The 19,431-nt window shown below is 42.9% G+C and overlaps 1 protein-coding gene across 3 annotated transcripts in view; it reads left to right on the plus strand.

The window, feature by feature from the left end:
* The window catches only part of ELMO1 (engulfment and cell motility 1), a 568,433-nt gene that overhangs the window by 221,832 nt on the left and 327,170 nt on the right, over window positions 1-19,431 (plus strand). For 2 of the 3 annotated variants that reach the window (XM_040260178.1, XM_040260177.1), the window contains exons 11-13: window positions 2,593-2,643; window positions 5,344-5,466; window positions 7,068-7,199. In XM_040260178.1, the coding sequence (XP_040116112.1) occupies window positions 2,593-2,643; window positions 5,344-5,466; window positions 7,068-7,199 (306 nt within the window). Of the gene's footprint in view, window positions 1-1,502; window positions 1,548-2,592; window positions 2,644-5,343; window positions 5,467-7,067; window positions 7,200-19,431 lie in introns of all 3 variants that reach the window. The other variant, XM_040260181.1, reaches the window with a different exon arrangement.

The following is a 19,431-nucleotide window of genomic DNA, read 5'->3' on the forward strand; positions in this document are numbered from 1 at the left end:
GATGTGGATGAGGATTTTTCCATTTTCTCTCTGATCAAACACTAGTTCCTTTAGGAGGGTAAAAAAATGTTTTATGTACTTTGTTTTCTTAGACATAATGTATTGCATACTTAATAGACTATAGTATAGTGTAAACATAACTTTTGTATGCACTTGGAAGCCAAAATATTAGTGTGAGCTAATATTAATCAAGGTATTTACTGTATTGTAGCAGTCTGTAACTAAACTTGCAATATCTCTGAGGTATGCCTGTATTCATATCCATATTTATATTTATCTATATCCAGGATATATATTTTTATCCTGGAGAAGGAAGTGGCAACCCACTCTAGTATTCTTGCCTGGACAATTTCATGAACACAGGAGCCTGGCAGGCTACAGTCCATGGGGTCGCAAGAGTCAGACATAACTTAGTGACTAAACCACAATCATATACTTTTATATCATCCTAATGATATAAAATATTCTCCATAGATTCTCAAGTTCTCTCAAATCATTCTTTAATATTGGACAAAAAAAATATCCATGATACGGACAAGGATTTTTCCGTTTTCTCTCTGATCACGCTCCAGTTCCTTTAAGAGGGTAGCAGACTGTTTTATCAAACATTCATTGCCTACTCTGTGTCAGTCATTGTGCTGTGGGCTGGGAATACAAAAATGAAAAGGACAGTCTGTGTGCCCTTGAGAGGACCATACTTTTCTGCAGAAGATAAAAATCATAAACAGATCATTATAATAACTGCTCTAGTAGATGTTGGAAGTATATCATTCCTTCTAACTTATTTTAAAACTTTATAAGTTGATAGACTAATATGGACTTCCTGATTGCTCAGCAGTAAAGAATCCCCCTGCAGTACACTAGATACAGGAGACATGGGTTTGATCTCTGGATTGGGAAGATCCCCTGGAGGAGGAAATGGCAACCCACTCCAGTATTCTTGCCTGGAGAATCCCATGGACAGAGGATCCTGGAGGGCTATAGTCCATGGAATCACAAAGAGCCAAACACGACTAAATGACTAAGCACATCTACCTCAGGCTAACATAGGCACAGAGGATTTGTGTGTGTGTGGCAATAAAGCAATACTTTTATTTTTATAAAAGAAAGGGAGTGAAAGGAATGTTGGGCCTTTGTTATTCATCTGGTCCAAGAAAAAAAAAAAAAAGATGGACTCTTTCTGTTTTGATCATGAAGAAGGCATGCTTTCTTCACCCTGTAGAAGGGCAGTTCCTTCTGGATCACCATTTAACTTATTTCTGAAGGTGTTCTTGTGCTTGCCTTCTTGTTTTTAAGAGGTTGGAAGAGGATTCAGCATTGGATTTTGACTGATGCCATCTCTGGCCTTTTTAGATCACCGTAGAGTATTTGTACGCATGTCTCTTTAATGCTGTGGATGAGCAGGGACGTTAACATTAAGCTGTGATGTCTAACAGAGTGCTCCTCATTTCCATCCCTCTCTCTCCTACCTGCTTTCCTTCTGTGGTGGTGATGGCCGTTAGGTTGGTGTAGACAGCAGTGTTGACATCCTTGAGTGTCCTCTGACTGTAAGTCCTCACGTTCCCTTCGTCAGCACTCAGCAGGCCCTGCGCCCTCATTCTGCTCCTGTCCAGCCCTGCCTGTGCACCCCCTATACTTCCTCCCCATGTTCTGAGTTCGCCTTGCTTTCTACAAGTTTATTTTGACTTTGATCAAATTCACGGTTGTGTTTTTAAATTATAACTTAGTTTCTTCTCTACTCAATAAGAGTGGTGACCCTCAAATTACCCCCTTCACCAATAAACATCCCAGTGACTTCCTGAATATGAGCAGTATTTTTCCTTTTGCATGTTTGTACCCCAATTGCATTAAACTGTTTAATTTTCCCTTAGTATCTATTTGACAATGTTTAGAAAGAGCATCTGTAAATCATGTCATTTAATAAAATCACCTGCAAAACCTCTATGCCAGTCAGGTAGACCAACGCACAGTCTGCAGAACTGAGGCCCAGGAAGACTGGGTGTGGACCTAGAGCATAGCCTCTGCCCAGATGTCTGTCCTTTGCTAAAACTTCACTCAGTTCATTTGCATAGACTATTAAGCCTTGGTGTATATACTACTCAGTTTGGTTTTGCACAAATGCAGATGGAATGGCTTTTAGAAGTCTTAGATCTTTAAAGTGATGGCTCTCTAGTATTGAAATCTCTTAGGTGCGGGCATATGTTGCCTTGTAGTAACAACTCTCTGCACATATATATTCTAATAAAAGCTGATGAGCCATTTCAGTGGAGAGCCACTGCTCTCATTTGGAGTGTTTGATTTTGATTTAGTACTCACCTTTTCCTGGAAGGAAGAAATTCAAAAAAAAGAAAAAAAGAGAAAGAAAGAAGTCACCAGTGCCAAATTTCTTTCCTTTGTTTTTGGACATTGCTGTATTATCTAAACAACAGTCACAAAGTCAGTTGAGTAGTACTGTCCATTTGAGCCCTTTCTTTGGTAAGAAATACTGCTGATATCCAGTTTTGAAGCACACCCAGAATAAAGTCATCTGGGGCCATGTGGAAATGTTTCTTTCTAACTGATGCTTTTCTATCTGCATGTTTTCTTCCACAGGAGATGGCGAATATTTTGGCTCAGAAGCAATTGCGTTCCATCATCTTAACGGTGAGTACCTGTGTGCTGTGAGCACCTTGCTGGGGAGGAAGGGTCTGGTGGGTTTATGGATCTCCTCTTTTGGCTCGGTTTTGTGGTTTGTTCTGGGACTTGCTTCTGTGATCAAGCAGTGGGAAGTAGAAAGGAGGTAAAAGGGTGCTTTTGGAAATGGAATAAATAAAGCTTTCCCCCAGGGATGGCCTTGTGATTGGAGGGCAGGGGTCCCTGGAAGAGAGAAACACCTTGTGGCAGGTTTATTATAACTCACCAGAAAAGCTAAAGCTTTGTATTTAAGGAAATTAGGGACTCCCTAATTTAATAAATCCACCAATATGAGATAATACCATTTTTAATGAGGAAACTAGAGAGAAACATATCAGACTCTCAGAGAAGTCCTGAAATTTTGACCATCATTTTCCTGGGCCACTTTACTAGAGAAAGGCAGAAAGGTCAGGCATGAAACCCACTCATTCACTGTGATGCAAAAAATACCTGAAACCTCAGTCGAGAAGAGGCTCTGCATGTTATGTTGTAAATGTTTAGAAGTAAATCAAATAGCAAGATTTCCTAAGGCGTTATCTGCTACTTGACTTTTAACTAAAGGCTGAAAGAAACATGTGTGATTGATTCTTCTGCTTACCAAAAAAAAAAAAGAATAAAGATTTATGCGTGTGTAATTCCAAAAAGGAGTTCTGCAAGCACACAGTTATACACACACACACACACACACACACACACACACACACACACACACACATTCCAATACCATGAGGCCATTAAAAATTAAAAACCTTATGAGGGCAAATAAAATAAATATTCTAGAATCCAAAGCCAATAATAATGACTACAATTTGTCATCACGTTTGATGTTAAACTTCCTGGCTGTTAAGGATAAAGAGAAACCATATGAGTGTACTTTTCATTACTTGATAAAAGGGGTACCTCAGGTCTTTGGAGGATGACATACTTCCACCCCCTGGAACTGGAATCTGAAACGGGGATTGTCAGAACATTCTAACATATTCTTTGTCCAAGAATGGTTTTGTAGAAATTGCAGAGGGATTCAAAATACAGTTATTTTTTATACTCGCTCTCAATGAAAGTGGAAGCAATAATATTAATCATAGAGAAATGAAGGTATTTGTGTAGGGGGTGGAGAGTAGGGTGATGAAAGAGTAGAAACCTGGAATTAAAGTCTTAGCCTGTTGTTGATATCACCTTGGTGTGGCAGTTGAAGTTAGAATGCCCAGAGATGGAGTGGGTGAAATGACTGTAGCTACCATGTCTTAAAGATCAGTTTACTTCAGTGCGACTTTTTAAATGAGACCTTGATGATTGGAAGATTAGGATTGGTTGGTATTCTCTGGCAAGAACTTGGAGTGAAGATACTGTTGAGTTGCTAATAAAATAAATAGCCATATGCTTTAGTGTCCATACACTTTGGACATTAAACATATACCAAGAATTAACATTCTGTTGGGAAGATTGGAAGATATGAGGTTTGATTTTTCCCCATCCCATTGCTTGGCTTCCCACCCTCCAACCCACCTGATTTTGGCTCAGCGACTTCCTTCTATGTCTTGTTCTTCACCCCACCTCTCCTTTAATTGGCTATTTCATCATGGTGCTTAGAGCCAGGCTGTGGAGTCCAGGTGCACGCCAGGTTCAGGGCACGCAGAGAAAACTCCTTGAGACAGCAAGACATGGTTGGGCCTAGCAATTCAAAATAACTCATTCGAGTGGGTGTTTCACCACTTTGACTGGTTGGTTGGCATTTTACAAAGTATTTATTTATTTGCCTGTACCAGGTCTTAGTTGAAGCATGCAGGATCTAATTCCCTGACTAGGGATTGAACCTGGGCCTCCTGCACTGGGAGCACAGAGTCTTAGCCACTGAACCACCAGGAAAATCTCTGGTTGACTGGCATGTTTAAGGCACAACTGTGGTTTCTGCCAAAGCAGATGCATATTAGGTCCAAGCCTTGAATTCCATTTCAAACCCAGCCCTTGAGGGGACAAAGGCCCACCTATTATAGTTTCCTGCCACTCCTTTTATATTTATTCCATTTTGGTTCTGTTTCTAAGAGGAAGGGTCATTTTCTAAAAAAAAAAAAAATTCACTCACTGCATTGTAGGGGTAGTGGTCACTATATAGTGTCCACAATGAATTAATGACAGATCTGATAGTTACTTTGCCTGTGATGCTTCTAAAGCTTTCCCAGTTTAGATGTGGGATCACTTCTCAGAGACAGCTGTAGGGTAAGAGGATGGCAGAACTGCTTACATGTGTACCATTTATTTTTCTGGCAAGGCAAGCAGGCAAGGAGTGCTTCTGTTGTAGAAATCCATAGCTCTCCTCAAGATGCTCTCATTTTAGGTATACCTTCTATTATATGGCTGTAATAGTGACCAAATTTCCATTTCCTGCGGCACTTCCACTCTTCCCTGAACACAATAGGTCTTTCCCCAGTTCTGGCCTAAAGATCAGGAACCTTATTGGGTCCTGAAATGTAAAGGAAAACTCCAGGCTCACCTGTGCACTCATCTTTCTCCTGAAAGTGGTTCCACCCACCTCCATGCCCTGTGCTTCCAAATGAGGTCTTCTGAGGTTCTACTTGGCATCATGATGGGGGTGGGGTGGGTAAATTAGGTTATTTGCTGTTACTTTATTCCTTTGTTTAAAAAAGTTTCACTCATGAACCATCTCCCTAGCATGTCATCCGAGCTCAGCGGGCCATCAACAATGAAATGGCACACCAGCTGTACGTGCTGCAGGTGCTGACCTTTAACCTTTTGGAAGATAGGATGATGACTAAGATGGACCCACAGGACCAGGTGAGTGTTCGTTAGACAACAGTCAAAGCATATGAGGGAAAGAACATCCTTAAAAGTCTTTTCTTGAGCTTCTTAGAAACCAGGAGGCTTTTGATGATGATAATATTATTATCATCTCAGAACTTAGGGAAATGGATTTAAAATTTTGGTGAATCTAGAATCAGAGAGGTCTTTTCTGACAGCTCAGTGGGTAAAAACTCCTCTTACAACACAGGAGACACAGGAGACAGGGGTTCAATCCTTGGGTCAGGAAGCTCCCTTGGAGTAGGAAATGGCAACCCACTCCAGTATTATTGCCTGGAAAATTCCATGGACAGAGGAGCCAGGCAGGCTACAGTCCAAAGGGTTGCAAATAGTTGGACATAACTAAGTGACTAAGCATGCATAGGATCATAGAATAAAATAAATGAATTATTTTGTTATGTATCGAACACACGCAGACTCTTTCCTTATTGGATAAGAAAGCCTGACGTCGCATGACTACAAATACTGACACTTGGCTCCAGTACCTTCATTGGTGATGGCTTTGGAGTCAAGTCCCCAGGACACAGAGCCACTTGGTAGCTCTGCAGTGGTCAGAGCCACAGAGGTCCCAGGTTACATCTGATTTCTGGGCTTCCATTTCTGTCGGTTGGCTCTCTGCTATAGATCTCTCTAGGTCTCTGGCTGTTGTGCTTGAGAGGTTAAGTCTTGATCCAAAAGGCTCTGGGGGAACTTTACTGTGTGAAGACAGAGTGAGAGGAAACAGCTGGGAGCGCTGCTGTAGCATATTTGCAGCTTAAACAGCGCTGCAGCTTTGGAAAGGAAAACACTCGTTATTGGCACGTGAGGGTCTGATCTCTGGCAGATGTGGACGCACATGTGAAGTGTGTAACCGCCGCAGCACTTCATTCGTGGCGTGAGGCCACGCGATTAAGAATGATCCAGAGGCTTCCAGCGGCCGTCTAATGTGCCCCACACTTCTGGCAAGGCCAAGTGCAATCATCACAGAGAGATGAGACTGCCTTATGACTTCTAGTTCGAAAGGCAGTGCGTCCAGAGGTGGAACAGCTCTCCCTTCTTGGAAACCTCCTCCTTTTTATGTGAAAGATACATGCCTTTTTCTTATTGTGGTTAAACATGCATCACAGAACCTTTACCGTTTTAACCATTTTTCAGATTTGTCTCTATGAAGTCACTTCTCAGTGGAGTTGGGGATCCCTTATCACCTACCTATTGTTCTTAAACCTTATGTGCCTCTCACTTTATTTCTGACAGTACAGGACTTCAAGATCCTCTAACTTGGCTTTTTCCAATCACAAGCCTTCCATCATATTTGGGGCCCTCATTGAGAATGTCACAGGGCAGTTGATACCAGAGCTTCAGGGGGCTTGGCCATGAGGATAATTGTGGAGCCAGGGCTGACCAGCAGGGAGAGTGGCAGGAGGAGGGGAAAAAGTTCACAGAGCTGTAACTTAGAACATTGGTTGCCCTTTATCTGTTTTCCTTTTGCCTGTACCCAGTGATTCATTTAGACCCTGGGGAATGAGGGAGCAGATGAAACATCACAGAATGAAGGCAGCTCTCTATCCCTCCCTTTTTTTCCTTCCTAACCCCTTCAGGCTCAGCGGGACATCATATTTGAACTTCGAAGAATTGCTTTTGATGCAGAGTCTGAACCAAATAACAGCAGTGGCAGCATGGAGAAGCGCAAGTCCATGTACACCCGGGATTATAAAAAACTTGGCTTCATAGTAAGTAAGCCATCTCCAGTAAGCTCTCTCCTTCCAGCCCCCGGGGGCCTGACCTCAGCCACATAAGCGATGTCTCCTCCGAGCGTGTGGTCCTCCTGTGCCTTACAGAATAGTTTCCACATTTTCCAGATGTTTAGCTGGTTTAAACAGGATCACATGAAAATCTCTTCTGGCTGCAGCGGAATGGAATAACTTGTACAAGTGTGACTAATACTGAGTTTGTTTATTCAGTTCTGATTAAGTGTAACCAAGAGTAGTTAGCCCGGAAAGCATCTAGACTTCGTTAGACCTACTTCACAGGAGGCTGAAGATTCTATTTAAATTAAAGGGGCGATGGCAATTGTGGGAGAAACCTTATTTGGGGCTGGTGACTGGGTTATTCACATATGTTGATTCCATATCAAAATCAGATCGAGAATCTCCTGAAATTTAATCATGGTGTGACATGCAGTTTATATTGTCCTAAAAGTTTTGTCTTGCTATGGATGCTAATTAGTTACCACCTAGATTTTCTTTTTACTTAGTTTGCAGATCAGAACCCAGCCTTGTCCTGAATATAATCTGTTGTTTTTGTTTCTGCTTCCGGTCCATTTTTGCTTTCATCATTATCACATTTCTATATGACCTTTGGCTTATTAACCTCAAATTCTGCAGGTGTAAATTTGGGTTTCTTTCTACCTCCTTCATAACCAACATAAATCAGACTTTTCTCTTCAGTAATTAGAAATCATTGGGTATTATTTTATAACTGCAAATACTCTTTGCTTGAATATACATACACACACACTAATATTAATATTCATTTGTACACATTGGTATTTATGCTTTATTGTTATGTGGAAAACCTTATCTTTTGTGGGAATTCTTTGAAAATGTTTCCACATCAGTTATATGCATTGTTTTCATTACTAAAGAGTTGCTACTATATGAGTGTACTACAGTTTATTTAGCCAAGCTCTTTTACTGAGTATTTCAGTGTTTTAAAACTACAGATAAGTCAGCAATTAACATCTTTGCTTCTCAGCATTGATGTACATCCTTGATCATGTCATTAGAATAAATCCATGGAACTAGCATTTCTATGATATATATTTTTAAAGCTTTTGATATCATCAAATTGCTTTCCATAAACACTGGGTAATTTCCACTTTAACCATTGGTGCATCAGAGTAACTTTTTTATAAACCTCTCCAATAATATTTGTAAAACTAGAAAAAAAAATTGATGTTATTCCTTTTTTACTGGTAGTCTTAACATGTTTTTTCTAAGAAGAACACTTCTGCAGGATTGTATTCAGCTTTGCAACTTGCTTTACAGAGCTTCATTTTTATGCTGTCATATTCCAAATTTTGACTTTGACATCCCATTTGATCTTTTAGCTGAATCTGTTTTTCTACATTTTAGCAAAAAAACTCCAAGACTGATGGAGAGGTGAGCGTCCCTGTGCTTGGTGTGTGTCGATGATCAAGGTTCCGAGGTGGCCCTGGTCCTGCTCTTACCCACCTGTGTGTTGGCAGACTCTGTTTGCTAGGGAGTTAGTGTCCATAGAATTCTCCAAACAAGAATACTTGAGTGAGTTGCATTTCCTTCTCCGGGGGATCTTCCCGACCCAGGAATTGAACCAGGGTGTCCTGCATTGCAGGCAGATTCTTTACCTTTTGAACCACCAGGGAAGCCCCATATTGAGCCAGGAGTCATATGCAAATCACCTGGGAAGTTGTGCAAAATCATCCAATCTCTTACCCTTAGGTCATATCAGAATGGCCAGGGAACAGACCAAGGTGTGTACATTTTGAACTGCTTCCCCTTGATCCTAATATTCTATCCTGGAGAAGAGCCTGGTGGTAGCATACACTTGAGTTACTGCCATTCATGTTCCTCCTTTTGATACTACCTGGATTTCTAGTGCATTTGAACAATGTGGAAAATGCAAAGTGAGCTCTTTACACATACTGATCCCTGGACACAATGTGTCTCTGACCCAGGTCCTAGTGGGTTTTGTCGGGGGCAGTTGGGTCCCAGAACACACAGTGTTATCTGTTTTCTTGGGCATGTGTCTGAGGGATGGAGGAGAGAGGGAAGTTGAGGAAAGACCACTCAGTAGGACTTGGATTATCCCAGCTTTTTGTGTTACCGCAGATCTCTAGGAAGGATAGACTTAATAAGGGTGGGAGGTTTGAGGCACCTTCTTTTTTCTTTCCATGCTTTAGTCCTGTGTGAAATCTCCAGGGTATCCCACAAACCAAACTCTGTACATTTCTGAGTGATTTTTCTCGATGAAGCTCCATCTGTCATAACACGATTGGTAATTCCTTCCACAGTTGGCTTCTGGGGTCTATCTCTGTCTTAGTTTTCAACGTCCGCTGAGTGTTTTTTGCTTTGTGAGTACTTTATGAAGAATGTTGCATTTTCAAAGTAAAAGTTAATTTTATGTGGTTCTAGGCCTTCAGCACTTATGTGGCTTCCACTCCAAGGATTTGAAAAGTCATTTTAAAAAAAGCAAAAATCTTGAACAGAGAATAACCAAAAGGGAGTGTTGATTTCCTTCATTTTTCCCTGGTACTTTCTTTGAGCTTTCAATTTTAGTCCTTCCTCTGAAACTTCTTCCAGGCCACAATCTTGCATCAGGTAATGGAGAAACTGAAAAGACTAGTTAGTCATGATTTCTAATGCTAGAAATTATGCAACTACTTTCACAAGCAGAAATTTTCTCTTTGACTACCTGTCAGCAGAAATAGACAGGCCTTGCTAATGGAAAGACAGGCTGGTGGTGCCACCTAGAGGCCATTGTGCAAAACGAAGAAAGCTGGTTGAGGACCTCAAGTGTCTGGCCCGGAAAGCTCTGGATGCTGGAAACTGTCCTGGTAAAGGATTCTCTCTGTGCTTCCAAAGGAGGAGTAATCTTGTCTGTAAACTCCTTACCGACCTCCTCCACAGTCTGAGATTTGGGTAACCTTTTGAATCTCTTTGAAGAAAAGTTCAAGTCATATAAGATTGTTATTCCTCTTTTTTACATCTCCTGAGTAGGCATTGCCCAGGAAATGTTAAGTGACAAATTTTTGGAGTTGAGCGAGTCTAGATTTTAATTCCATGCTTCCCACTTAAAAAGCCACTTACTACTAGTGAGCCATTTATTAATAACTGGCCAGTGGGGCAGTTATTTGGGCTTCCCTGGTGGCTCAGTGGTAAAGAATCCGCCTGTAAAGCAGGAGACACAGGAGGCGCGGTTTCGATCCCCAGGTTGGGAACATTCCCTGGAGAAGGGCATGGGAACCCACTCCAGTATTCTTGCTGGGAAAATCCCATGGATAGAGGAGCCTGATGGGCTATAGTCCATAGGGTCACAAAGAGATGGACACAACTGAAGCGACTCAGCATGCAAGCATGGGGCAGTTATTTAACCTGTTTGGGTGTCAGTTTCCTCAGGATGAAACTGGGCAGATGCTCTTCTATTTCGCAGCTGCTGGAGGGCCCTGCAAGACCATCTTTTAGCAACTGGCCTTGCACCTGGCATGGCAGAGGCACCCAGCAAATGGCACCTCCCTCCCTTTCTTTTCGGAGAGCACATATCAAGGAAATCATAGGCAGCTTTTTAAGTTTTCCGAAGTGAAGGGGCCGTTGCTCCAACAAGGCAAGAAGAACAGTTTGTTACCGGATAATAAAGCACGACACTTTTGAGAAGGCAGATGGGCTTCACATTTCTTCTCAGTGCAGCATCCCAACAGAGCAGATTTTTCTGGTGAAATCATTCTAAAGTCCCAATCTAAAGTGGCTAAATGGCTTGTGTGGTTAGTCATAACACAGAAAAGCACTTGCTCTTAACACAAAGCTGCTTATTCTTCCAAGATCTTTTAGTTAATGGTTTCTGAGTTGCAAAATGGACATGCTTATAGATTCCCTGGTAAGAAGAGGGAGTCAAGGATGTCTGGGTTAATACTAATCTTATTGGAACTTCTAAGGAGGGGCATGTGTGCTTCTCAACCTGACAGAAGGCAGATTCACATTTTTAGAATGATTTTATTTTGAAAACACAGGAAATACCTTTATACAGACCATGCCCTATTGACTATAATGACCAGGAACTGTGCAGAATGCTTTGCATACTCTGAGAAGAGTTTGAGTTCCTGGCCACAGACCCTTCAGAACGTGACTGTCTTGATGTCAAATTGATAGCTTCTCTACTTGTGGATTTTACCTTTGTCCAGTCTAAAAGGAGGTATCTGTAGTTCTTTTTTCTTGAGCCCTCTTGGATTAAGGCAGATGTCAGAAAATGGAAAAGAGTGGGTTTTTTCCTTAGTTGTCTTTTTCTTCTTCTTGAGCTTGACTGGGGATAAAATAAGCTCATTTTTAAAAAGAAACTCTTTCTGAACAGCATAATGTGCTTTTAATCTGAAGTGTTTTGATAAGCATTTACCTTAACATTTTCAGATGGTCTTAGCAGAAAGAAAAATGGCTAATTTGTGATGGTGAAACAAGGTTGTGGGAAAAATACTATTTCAGAATTAAGACTCTTTTAAAATGTAGGTTTTATTGTATTCAGGTATAATACGGCCAGCCCTGCCCCTGGAGATGGTTGTTGTTGAACAGGCAGGTTGTTATTCATAGATCCCAAGAGGAGGGAGCATGTGACCTCACAGGAGCATAAGGGGGCACTAGGGTCAGTCAGGAGACTGAGGGAGCAAGGGGAAAACACAGGCAATAGCCTTTGCTGTGGTTTCCACGGGAAAGCCAAGGCACAGCAGGTAAGCAGACTCAGAACTGGTTGGTTTGAATAATCTCCCTGAGTTCTGGAGCCTGCATGCTACCCTGCATTGTCCGGTACTTGGCCCTGTGTTCATCAGGGCAGGTGGATGGTGGCCCCGAGTGTAAACACTGAGAAAGGAGGTTGTTGGGGGATGAAGGCAGCCTTCTCATCTCTAGAAAGTAGTCACTCTGCAAAGGGGAGCCCCTCCAATGTCAGCAAGGACCCAAGATTCCAAAGCATCAGAAAATATAAGAAAATGAAAAAACAAATGATGAATACAGACTTACATTCAAATTTTTAAAGGATTTTTTTACCTTCTTGGGTGATAGAAGATGCTTATGCACAAGTATAATTATCCATAATTATATATGCAGTGCTTGGTGTCATTTTAATATATTTTTTCTCAAATACAGATGGCAGGATATGAAATGAGATGCATATTTATATATCTCTTCCTCCATCTCCATCTCCATCTCTGTTCCCATACCACAGAAGACAGTGTCTTAGTCTAAATGCTGCTGGGAATCCACAGCTACTAGGAGAGTGTGACTTTGGGATTGCGCTTGTCCAGGGCTGTCTTTGACTCTGCCACTCACAGGCTGAGTGATTCCGGCAAGGTAGTTGACATTGTCATGTCTCAATTTTCTTATCTTTAAAATGGGGCATGTTAGTTGTTTCTGTCTATGGGTTTGTTGTGTGGATTAAATGAGTAAACACTTATAAATCGTACAGAACGATACCCGGACATAGGCATTTGGACAGTGTTACAGCTACTATTAATATTATTATTGGAATGTTGCCCGGTGTCCCATGACACTGTGAGAGACAGTGATGGGGGAACGTGAGGGTTGTAAGTTGCTCCTGGGAAGATAATGAGAAAATGCATGGTTCAAAATAACAGTTAAAGATGAGGGAATAACGTGTGCTTAGGAAACTGCAAGAAATTTGTCATGACCAGTGTTCATGTTGTCCTGGGGGCAGAGAAGTAGAGTTGGCATTACAAGCAAGAGACCAATTATAGAGAATTTTAAATTCAGAGGGGTTAAAATAGACAGTAAATCTTCATGGCTTCCAGACCTGAATATTCACCCATTCCTTACAATTTATTTGTAACCTTGAAATCAGTCATCGTGGGCTTTCACAGTCATTTGCAGACAAGCACATAGTGGCAAAAAAACTGAGTTACTAGGCAGTCTCATGAGATCAGCAAGGAATCTGCCGTCTTGTTTCAACTCTTAAATGAGTATCCCTTTTGCAGTCCAGCTAAGGACACATTTTCCGAAATGTTGTGCTTTCTCTTGGTGATTTTGCCATTTAAAATGGCCCTCAAACTTTGTGCTAAAGTGCTGTCTAGTCTTCCTACATGTAGAGGCTGTGATGTATGTGTCTTATGGAGAAAACCTGTGTATTAGATAAACTTACTTCAGGCATGAGCGACACTGCTGTTGCTGTGAGTTGTGTTAATGAATCAACAATATGTTACATAGTGAGTTTTTAAACAGAAATGCACATAAAACAAGGTTATATATTGATCGATTGACGAAAATTTGTGACCAGGGGCTCAAAGGAACCTAAACCTTTACTGCCCTTAGGAACAATGGCTCAGTGTCTGTGATGATTTCCTAGGCCATAGGTGCAGGAAATAAAGAGAATCAATGTACTCTAAGGCCCTGGAGAGCTTTCAGGCAGGGGTGAGCCACGCAGGGGAGAAGCTAAGGTGGTCCTAGGCTCAGTTCTGTGCTCACCACGTGTCCTGTACATACAAAGTTGGGAAGAGCTGACCCATCCTTCAAGAACTCAGGTATGTGAGACGTCAACAAATGTCTGCAAATCACAGCACCACTCAGGACAATCGGGGTGGGTGTGAATACTATAACCTACTGTGACTTGAGTCATTTATTTCAAGAAGCTGCCTTGAAACTGCTGCTGTACCAAATACTACATCCCTGTAGTTAGGTGAATTTTCATCCTATAATCAAGTTTCATTCCAAATTCATTCTGCATAGATGAGAATGCAGCCTCGGGTGGGTCTGGCTTATATTTCAGCATCACTCCTAACAGGACTTTCTTAAAGGTTTTGTCACTGAGAATGTGATTCAGTCCCTTGGACTACAAGGACAGCGTTAGCAAGAATCTAGACTATATGTGAAGTAAAATTTAACATTTACCTAATCTTTGCTGTGTTCAACCCCCTTTCTCAAGCATTTTTGGAACCACAAGTTAAAGACTTTAATAAAGAAAATCACTTTTTCCCATAGGGATGATTGAATAATTGGAATAGTATTCCTAACCAAGAACCCTAATTTCAAATAGTTAAAGATACGACCCATGAAAAATAGGTCATAAAAAAGGGACAATTAATTAGTCTGGATTGCTCTGCACGGAAGCTCTGGCAAGTCCTAGTCCACCCAGCCCCAGCCTACGCCTTCCACCCGAGGGAGGGCACCTTTTACAGACTGTGATGGAGGGATAACTGGACTCCCTGATGTTTAGGTTCAGTCTGGATGAAATCACAGGCAGTTACCACATGGACTTATCGCCCAGAACCACATCTGTCTTCTGCCTCACTGACACTGTGTTCCGGTCCATTCTGTTCAGAAACCCCCTTTCCCTATTCAAAATGCAGTGAGCCCCCGTCCTCATCATTTCTAGTCTTGCTCCATTGGAAAGGAAACTAGCAGAGCACTGTGCATCTGGGAGAGGAAATGGCAGCCCACTCCAGCCAGTATTCCTGCCTGGAAAGTGCCACGGACAGGAGAGCCTGGTGAGCTCCAGTCCATAGGGTCACAAAGAGTCGGGCTTTACTGAACTAGCCGAGAGATGCAGTTATTAGTGAAGCCTGAGCAGAATCAGCCAGCAGATGGAGTAAATCCACAGCCATTGACGACTCTCAATCAGACCTCACCCCCGACAAACTCGGGAGTATCAGCCACTGGGACACCCAATTATATTACAGCTTTGCTTGTCAGCCTGCAGAGTTTGAAGCTGTAGGGCCAAGGCAAGAAGCCTTAGGATCTCTTCAGGAGGTCTGCTTAGCCTTCATCAACGTCCTACAGAAGCTAGGACCATTCTAAGATGCCCACCTGGCCTCCTTGTTAAGTGAGATTGGCCTGCTGTTCATAGCCAGTGAGCATTTATATGTAGCATCCACATCTCCTGATGCTCATTTCCAATTTTTCCTTATGCTGTCTTTAAAATATTTTATATGGGGCGTAAGAGTCTATACATCGAATATTTTCTTCTGTCTTAACATGGAAATGCAAGAAAGAATGCATTGTAAATAGAAAATCCAGATGAATATTGACTGTAGAAACAATGATAATAATAATGTATTTGGGGGCTTAAATATACATAATTAAAATGTGGAACAATAATAACTTGGAGTGTGTAGCAGAGTAAAAATGAACCAGCTGGGACGTGGTACAAAGCTATTGTGGAAGTCTGAGCTGATTCTTGATAGGTATTTCTCAGGTGAGTAGAATATTATGGATTCATTTTTCAACTTTTTCTTTTAGTAGCCATTTGTGACCTTGTGGACTGTAGCCCCACCCCCACCCCCCCGCCGGCTCCTCTACTCGTGGGATTCTCCAGGCAAGAATACTAGAGTGGGTAACCATGCCTCCTCCAGGGGATCGTCCCAACCCAGGAATCAAACCTGTGTTTCTCGTGTCTCCTGCATTGGCAGGCTAATTCTTTGCCAGAGTGCCACCTGGAAAGCCCCTTTTAAGTAGCCATTCCTGGAATTAATTGTTCAGAGATATCACCAAGACTCCCATCTTGATGGTATGGGGTACTTAAACCTCGTGAACATTTGTTTCCCTTTTATCCCTGCTTTTCTCTTCCTCACTTCAACAAATAGCAAGGGGGTTGTGAAAGGGAAAGCCAAAGAAGGGCATTAATTGAGGATACTCATAGTTTAAGCCGGAATTTGCAGGCAGTTCTGTCGGTTACTTCCTTGATTGGCAGGTACGAGTGTGGCAACTCCTCATTGCAGGTAAAGAGAGGACGCAGTGGCCAGGATGGGCTCTGCAGTGTCTGTCTTGGACGTTTCCGATCAGTGATGCACAGTGTGGCATCTATTGTCTTCACGTTTGGTTTTAAGTGCTGAGACCAGAGCATTGTTGAAGTTACACGCACATAGAAGAATAAAAGTTAGCTTCCAAACGTCTCTGGCAGTGGGTGTGGTGTGTCTGCTTGCAGGGGCAGCCCCCGCGCAGGCTCTCTCTCACTGTTGGGCCTGACAGGTGGGCCCGTTACCGCTTCCTGACTCCTGTGTCAGGGCTTGTGCCGTCGCGGCAATTCCATCAGGTCAGTGACTTCATGTACGTGACAGGTTGCTTCCCTTCTCCCTTCCCTAGCAAGGGAGAGGAGCGCCGAGGCGCAAGAAGAACTGGGGACGGTCTCATCTCAGAATCAGCCCCCCAAGAGCCAGCTGTTACCCATGGATGCCATGTGAAGATGGGGAAAAGTACATCAACCCTATAAGGGACACGTGAATAACTGTGCTCTTGAAGTGCTTTATATTTTTAAAAGAAATATTGTAAAGGAAAATTTTTACAAACAAATGGACTGTGATTCATTGCCATGACAATATTTGAGCTTTGTTCTCCTCTCGTATTTTAATGTGATTAATTTTAACTCTAGCAGAATCTCTCAGGGGACTACTGAAAACTGAGTGAGAGGATGGGTTTCTCCTGCTCTGTTTTCCCCACTCTCCTCCTGTTCAGGACTCATTGTGCCTTTGTTGTTCTTCAGTTGCTAAGTCGTGTCCAGCTCTTTGCGACCCCATGAACTATAGCACTCCAGGCTTCCCTGTACTTCACTGTCTCCTGGAGTTTGCTCAGACTCATGTCTGTTGAGTCAGTGATGCCATCCAACCGTCTTGTCCTCTGTCACCCCCTTCTCCTGCCCTCAAGCTTTCTCAGCATCACTGTACCCAAGGTGGGCCATTTATCTCCTGTTAGTGCTGATTTGGGGAGAAGGCAATGGCAGCCCACTCCAGTACTCTTGCCTGGGAAATCCCATGGACAGAGGAGCCTGGTAGTGGTAGGCTACAGTCCATGGGGTCCCTAAGAGTCGGACACGACTGAGCAACTTCACTTTCACTTTTCACTTTCATGCATTGGAGAAGGCAATGGCACCCCACTCCAGTACTCTTGCCTGGAAAATCCCATGGATGGAGGAGCCTGGTAGGCTGCAGTCCATGGGGTCGCTAGGAGTCGGATACGACTGAGCGACTTCACTTTCACTTTTCACTTTCATGCATTGGAGAAGGAAATAGCAACCCACTCCAGTGTTCTTGCCTGGAGAATCCCAGGGACGGGGCAGCCTGGTGGGCTGCCGTCTCTGGGGTCGCACAGAGTCGGACACGACTGAAGTGACTTAGCAGCAGCAGCAGCAGTAGTGCTGATTTATAGCCACTAGGGGGCGCGCTACACAAAGGCATGTGTGTTAGTTACTCTCCAGACAGAAGATATTTTCTATGAAGAGCAGTTCTTGGAAGGCAGAGTACTTGGTGCGGTAATTTTTAAAAGATTGAACCCTGGGCCAGCCAAAACCGTCTGCCTTAAACTTTAGCTTAAAACCCACAAGAATTTTGTCTCCTTGAAAACAAAACTATGGAGGCAACTTATTAAACAGTGTTAGTCACGAACTCCTTCAAGTTCCCATCTCCTGGCTTTCTTTCTTTGTACATGGGATTTTGCAACAACGGTTACCATTCAGCAGGTACAAGGGTGATGCACAGGGAATGTGGGCTTCAGTTCAGTTCACTTCAGTACAATCGCTCAGTTGTGTCTGACTCTTTGCAACCCCACGTACCGTGGCACACCAGGCCTTCCTGTCTATTACCAACTCCCGGAGTTCACCCAAACTCATGTCCATTGCGTTGGTGATGCCATCAAACCATCTTATCCTCTGCAATCCCCTTCTCCTGCCCTCAATCTTTCCCAGCAACAGGGTCTTTTCGAATGAGTCAGCTCTTTGCATCAGGTGGCCAAAGTATTGGAGTTTCAGCTTCAACATCAGTCCTTCCAGTGGACACTCAGGACTGATTTCCTTTAGGATGGACTGGTTGGATCTCCTTGCAGTCCAAGGGACTCTCAAGAGTCTTCTCCAACACCACAGTTCAAAAGCATCAATTCTTCAGTGCTCAGCTTTCTTCACAGTCCAACTCTCACATCCATACATGACCACTGGAAAAACTATAGCCTTGACTAGATGGACCTTTGTTGCAAAGTAATGTCTCTGCTTTTTAATGTGCTGTCTTGGTTAGTCATAACTTTCCTTCCAAGGAGCAAGTGTCTTTTAATTCCATGGCTGCAGTTACCATCTGCAGTGATTTTGGAGCCACTGTTTCCACTGTTTCCCCATCTATTTGCCATGAAGTGATGGGACTGGATGCCATGATCTTAGTTTTCTGAATGTTGAGCTTGAAGCCAACTTTTTCACTGTCTTCTTTCACTTTCATCAAGAGGCTCTTTAGTTCTTCACTTTCTGCCATAAGGGTGGTGTCATCTGCGTATCTGAGGCTATTGATATTTCTCCCAGCAATCCTGATTCCAGCTTGTGCTTCCTCCAGCCTAGTGTTTCTCATGATGTACTCTGCATAGAAGTTAAATAAGCAGGGTGACAATATACAGCCTTGACGTACTCCTTTTCCTATTTGGAACCAGTCTGTTGTTCCATGTCCAGTTCTAACTGTTGCTTCCTGACCTGCATACAGATTTCTCAAGAGACAGGTCAGGTGGTCTGGTATTCCCACCTCTTTAAGAATTTTCCACAGTTTATTGTGATCCACACAGCCAAAGGCTTTGGCATAGTCAATAAAGCAGAAATAGATGTTTTTCTGGAACTCTCTTGCTTTTTTGATGATCCAGCGGATGTTGGCAATTTGATCTCTGGTTCCTCTGCCTTTTCTAAAACCAGCTTGAACATCTGGAAGTTCACGGTTCACGTATTGCTGAAGCCTGGCTTGGAGAATTTTGAGCATTACTTTACTAGCATGTGAGATGAGTGCAATTGTGCGGTAGTTTGAGCATTCTTTGGCGTTGCCTTTCTTTGGGATTGGAATGAAAACTGACCTTTTCCAGTCTTGTGGCCACTGCTGAGTTTTCCAAATTTGCTGGCATATTGAGTGCAGCACTTTCACAGCATCATCTTTTAAGATTTTAAATAGCTCAATGTGGGCTTGCTGCTGCTGCTGCTGCTGCTATGTTGCTTCAGTCGTGTCCAACTCTTTGCAACCCCATCGACGGCAGCCTACCAGGCTCCCCCGTCCCTGGGATTCTCCAGGCAAGAACACTGGAGTGGGTTGCTATTTCCTTCTCCAATGCATGAAAGTGAAAAGTGAAAGTGAAGTCACTCAGTCGTGTCCGACTCAGTGACCCCATGGACTGCAGCCTATCAGACTCCTTCGTCCATGGGATTTTCCAGGCAAGAGTACTGGAGTGGGGTACCATTGCCTTTTCCCAATGCGGACTTAATGAT

This window comes from Oryx dammah, unplaced genomic scaffold (genome assembly GCF_014754425.2).
Source record: "Oryx dammah isolate SB20612 unplaced genomic scaffold, SCBI_Odam_1.1 HiC_scaffold_18, whole genome shotgun sequence".
Taxonomy (NCBI): domain Eukaryota; kingdom Metazoa; phylum Chordata; class Mammalia; order Artiodactyla; family Bovidae; genus Oryx; species Oryx dammah.